This window comes from Dipteris shenzhenensis, unplaced genomic scaffold, assembly GCF_047967505.1.
Source record: "Dipteris shenzhenensis isolate YYH24624 ecotype China unplaced genomic scaffold, Dip_SZ_1.0 scaf0107, whole genome shotgun sequence".
Lineage (NCBI taxonomy): Eukaryota > Viridiplantae > Streptophyta > Polypodiopsida > Gleicheniales > Dipteridaceae > Dipteris > Dipteris shenzhenensis.
Window position 1 is genome coordinate 28316 of NW_028239413.1, and position 4330 is coordinate 32645.

Here is a 4330-nt window from a genome sequence, read left to right on the forward strand (position 1 = left end):
ATACATCAACATTGCGTTCTTCAAGACAGTAAGGTTTGTGAAACTGTAGTGATAGACTTCGCGGACTCTCATAAGCATCATGAAAAGGCGTTTCCCGCACGGGATCTCAATGATCTTTGGAAGAAGTCTTCCGGGATTCTCGTGACGCTGGGCCTGGACACGCAGTCGTTCAACAAGAGCGGCCCCAGACAGCAGATCTCATCGTCGTCGAGCTCGAGTAAGCCTTCCACATGTATGACATGAGTAACGACGAATATACCATCCTTGCGATCTACCTTCTAAAGTAGTAGTACGAGGCCTTGCGATTCTTCGCTATTCGACTCCTGAACCACTTGTTGCTTAGTAGCGGTATGTCGAGTCCCATGGCTGATGTTGCAGGCTCTCTGCTCGACCAATGCCGGCGAAGTGTTGTGGGAAATGCCGTCTTTCTTCAAGTTATTGCGTTGTCGGTGATTTCGAAGAGGCAGAGTCGTTGTTGGAAGGGATTAATAGCGGCATCAAGTCGCGGACCTCCAGATCCAGGTCTCCTTTCTGGGCTTGACTAGTTACCGACATCACCGAAGATCTCGTGGCCCAAGCTGACGTCGACATCGCCCATCTCGCTTTCATATATGCCGAAGTATCTTGTCTCTTGAATCGAGCCTTTGTGATGAAGTAAGGTGTCACATTGCAGAATATAGTCTTCGCCGGCCGAGGAGAGGGACTAGGCCTCCCACATGTTGGCGACCTCCGTGACAAGAGTTGAAGCAGAGACGCCCTCTGGCGCATGCCTCCAGCAGTCGAACGCATCCCCAGCGTGGACAGCTGAGGCATCAAACGCTCCTGCAGCGCAGTAATATGTCCAACCACTGTACTTGAAACCCCTATATCAAAGAGAAGAGACTGTTGCCGACCTGCCTTCGGTGAGCCTTCAATGAATTCCTGCGAAGGTCACCACATCGATCGAATTTGTGTCTAAGATTAACGTGCGTTGAGACAACGAGGTTCGCAGTGGAAGACGATGACAAGTATCGGGAGCAAGATCGGCGGAGTACGTTCGTTCACTAGGAAACGATATGATTCGTAAAAAATACTACGCGAAAGGGCATAAGTCTCCGACGGAAGCAACGGGAGATCGACCGCCGCCAAAGTCAAAAATCAAAACCTACCGGAGGTACACGGGTACTTCCACCGGGAACGACATATCGTTGGTGGCAGGCTAGCCCACGTCCACCAGCCCGGGAAACCAGTCTTCTCCTATCGAGGCTGTGGCCAATTGAAGTCTGACTCAAGAACCGGATCCACATTTGTGAGAAGGTTGGATATGTCTGATAGCAACGCTGGAAAATGTTGAACAAGACAAGAGATCCGGCCAGAGCATGCAGTCCCTGCACAGGATGTAACTAGAGGCGGCCCAAAAAGACATGAAAGACCTGACAATATCACTGATCGTGAAGCAATGCTCAAGAAGAACTGCCTGGTAATTGTATTTGTGGTTCTGACCTCTCTCACACCACGCCTCGTTCGATTCACATATGCATAGTGTGCGAGGGTACAAGAGGCACAGCATACGGAAGACAATCTGTCTTCCATGTATAGGCGTCTTGGGAAGCAACCTTTTGGGTCTTTCCCTTGCTCCCAGGGTCTCGACTCAACCGGCAAATGGACATCGACTTGCCACTCCCATCAGATCCGCTCTCGTGGTTTCCATCTCTTCGGAGCCGTGGCCGCGGAGATGGATGGGTCCGACTTCGTTGAACTTGAATCCGTCTGAAAAGTATTCGTGACGTTCTGAGTCCTCACTCGGACGCCGATGGAATGTGACGATGTCCAGGATAGCCTTCCAACTCCACCTGCGTAGTTTTGATGGCTTTACGTACCATGGATGGGTGCGGTAGGTTGCTGCGTGGAAGCGACCGGTAGCTTCGTCGAATTCGGCAGTGACGACTTTGCGTTTGCGTCGAGGCAAGCACAAGTGTCGAACGAAGTGCTTGCGAAGCGCGAGGATGGCGCTGAGAGCGACGTGATAGATCTTGGGTTCGGCCGTTAACCTGTCCACAGCAGTCAGTTCCGTCACCGTCGGAAGCGGGTGATACTATACATCAAGGCTCGCTTCAGTCTCTCGTCCAGCATGGCGAGGAAGAAGTTTCGAACAACCGGCTCCATCCATGCTGGAACAGCGTTCTGGAGCTGTTTGAATCTCTTGGAGCCCATGACCCAATTTGAACGGGCTGGTACCGAGTACTCCTTCTCATACGCCTGACTCCAATCGCGTAGCTCTTGCAGCCAGACGAGAGCGTCATGCCACCCAGACTTTGCGGAAGGTAGCACGCCGTAAGAGATGCCCATTGCGTCGCCAATCGACCTCCAGAAGACGGCGAGCGCATGCATCTCGGTCGTCGTGAAGGAGCGCCACTCGTACTGGCTGACAAAGTCGACAGGGACCAAAGCGAACATGGCCAGCGTGAAGAGCATATCGCTGTTTGATATCTTTCCAGCGCGCCGATATCGACCGTGCAAGAAGTTGATGCGTGCAACGGCGGCCGTGGAGCGGAAGGAGCCCGGCGGGTTCAGGATGAGCTCTGCGAGAAGAACACGAGTATCGGCTGAGCGCTTGGATAGCCCGAGGTCATCGTCGACGCTGCCAGTGGCAATTAGGAGCGTGGAGATGGACGGGATGCCGTATGTCTGTGTCTCGTCAGCATCTTTGGGCCTTATTCTTCTTCATCCAAGCCAATGTTAGGCAGCAATGCGTACACGAAAGAGAGCAGCGCCGAGCGACAGGCCCATAGTCGACGGGAATTCCAGCTCCGCCAGGTCTTGGACGACGGCCTGGGCAGTCTCGCAGCTCATGCGGCGGAGCGCTGTCGCATCCTTGAGGCCATATTTGCCTGGTATCGCCGTGGCGCGACGATAGCGAAGCGCACGAACCGCGATGGCGTGCAGGGCCAGGCAGCAGATGGCCGGCCAGATCCAAGACATGGCGCCGTTGGCTACGGGCTGGGTGTCCAGACCGGTTGGTGCGCGGGAAGGCGTGGTGTCCAAGGAGAGACGGAGGGAGATGTCAGCGTCGGTGCAGGAGTGAGGTGGAGGTGCAAGTCGTAGTGGCAGGTGGCATTGCAAGGCGGACGTCATGCGCCACTTCTGAGGTCGCACGCCGCGGACTGGGATGGCAGACACCGGTGGCCCGCTCCTCGCAGCCCATTCGCTCAGTCGTGTGCGACGGTTACCGGGGCGACGCCGACGAACAACGAAGCACACGTGCAACTTGAAACGCGGTCGTGTGCTTGTGCTTGCCCAACGACATGTCCATATCAGCAGCTGTCTCGCGACCGGCCTCAGGCCATTCGCTGATGGCGATCCAGCTCGCTCCTTCGACGACGCGGTTCCTTTCGCACAGCCTTGCATCACTCTGGCCGACGGGTCTCCTTTGTCATTCGATGGAGAGCCAACTGTGTTGTCATATACAGGAGTACAATGCCTGAAGTCCCGTGTTGCAGTCGATGGCAGTGCCGGTGTTCCCTCCCTAGACTTGAGCTGAACAGAGCGGCGTATAATTATCGCAGCCCTTCAAGATGGCAAGGCTGGGGAATGTCGGTGCAGCTCCTGGCCAACGAGGTCACTACATGCCAATATGCAATGCCCGCCCAGCTCGAGAATCTACCAATCTTTACCAAACTCCGGTCAGTCTATCCGCCTTCTATATCTACGGCCTGCCTTGGGTCACCACGATGAACTCGACTGTTATCTCGAGCATGGCGTCTCTCTTTTCCTCCAACCACGTTACGAAGCATTATCTTACTGCTGGAATGCCCCTGCCGCAATCTCTGAAGCATCGATCAGACTGAATGGAGTATGGGCTCAAGTTTCTGGCACGTTGGCCTCGGCCTTACGCCATCTTCGCCTGGAGGACAGACCAAGATGTCTATGGATCGACGCAGTGTGCATCAACCAGGCTGATATGGACGAGCGAACTGCGCAGGTCAAGCTCATGAGACACATCTATACTCAAGCCGACAAGGTCCTCATATGGCTTGGAGATCAGTCGGCAGACTCATCCTCTGCCTTTCAGCAAATGGATCGACTTGTCGGAGCTGCAGGGCGAAAGGCTAGATCGAACGATAGTAGAGATATCCACCAAGCGCAGGGCGATAAGTCATTTCCCCGCTCCACTGGGAAAGTCTGGAGACCACTTTTTAACCTTATGTCCAGACCGTATTTCACACGTGTATGGATCATTCAAGAAGTCGCGCTTGGCAAAGACGTCGTGGTCTATTGTGGCCCAGATACCAGACCTTGGACCCACTTCGAAGTGGCCGTTGAGTATCTCTACGATATACGCTTCAACATA

The 4330-nt window shown here is 54.3% G+C and overlaps 1 protein-coding gene across 1 annotated transcript; it reads left to right on the forward strand.

Moving 5' to 3' along the window:
• Positions 1–3613: 3613 nt before the first annotated feature.
• On the forward strand, positions 3614–4159 carry LOC147879043 (heterokaryon incompatibility protein 6, OR allele-like; the record flags this gene model as incomplete). Its single annotated transcript, XM_087372344.1, has 1 exon — positions 3614–4159. A coding segment is annotated over exon 1 (546 nt), but the record flags the coding sequence as incomplete, so codon positions are not given.
• Between the last annotated feature and the right edge of the window lie 171 nt (positions 4160–4330).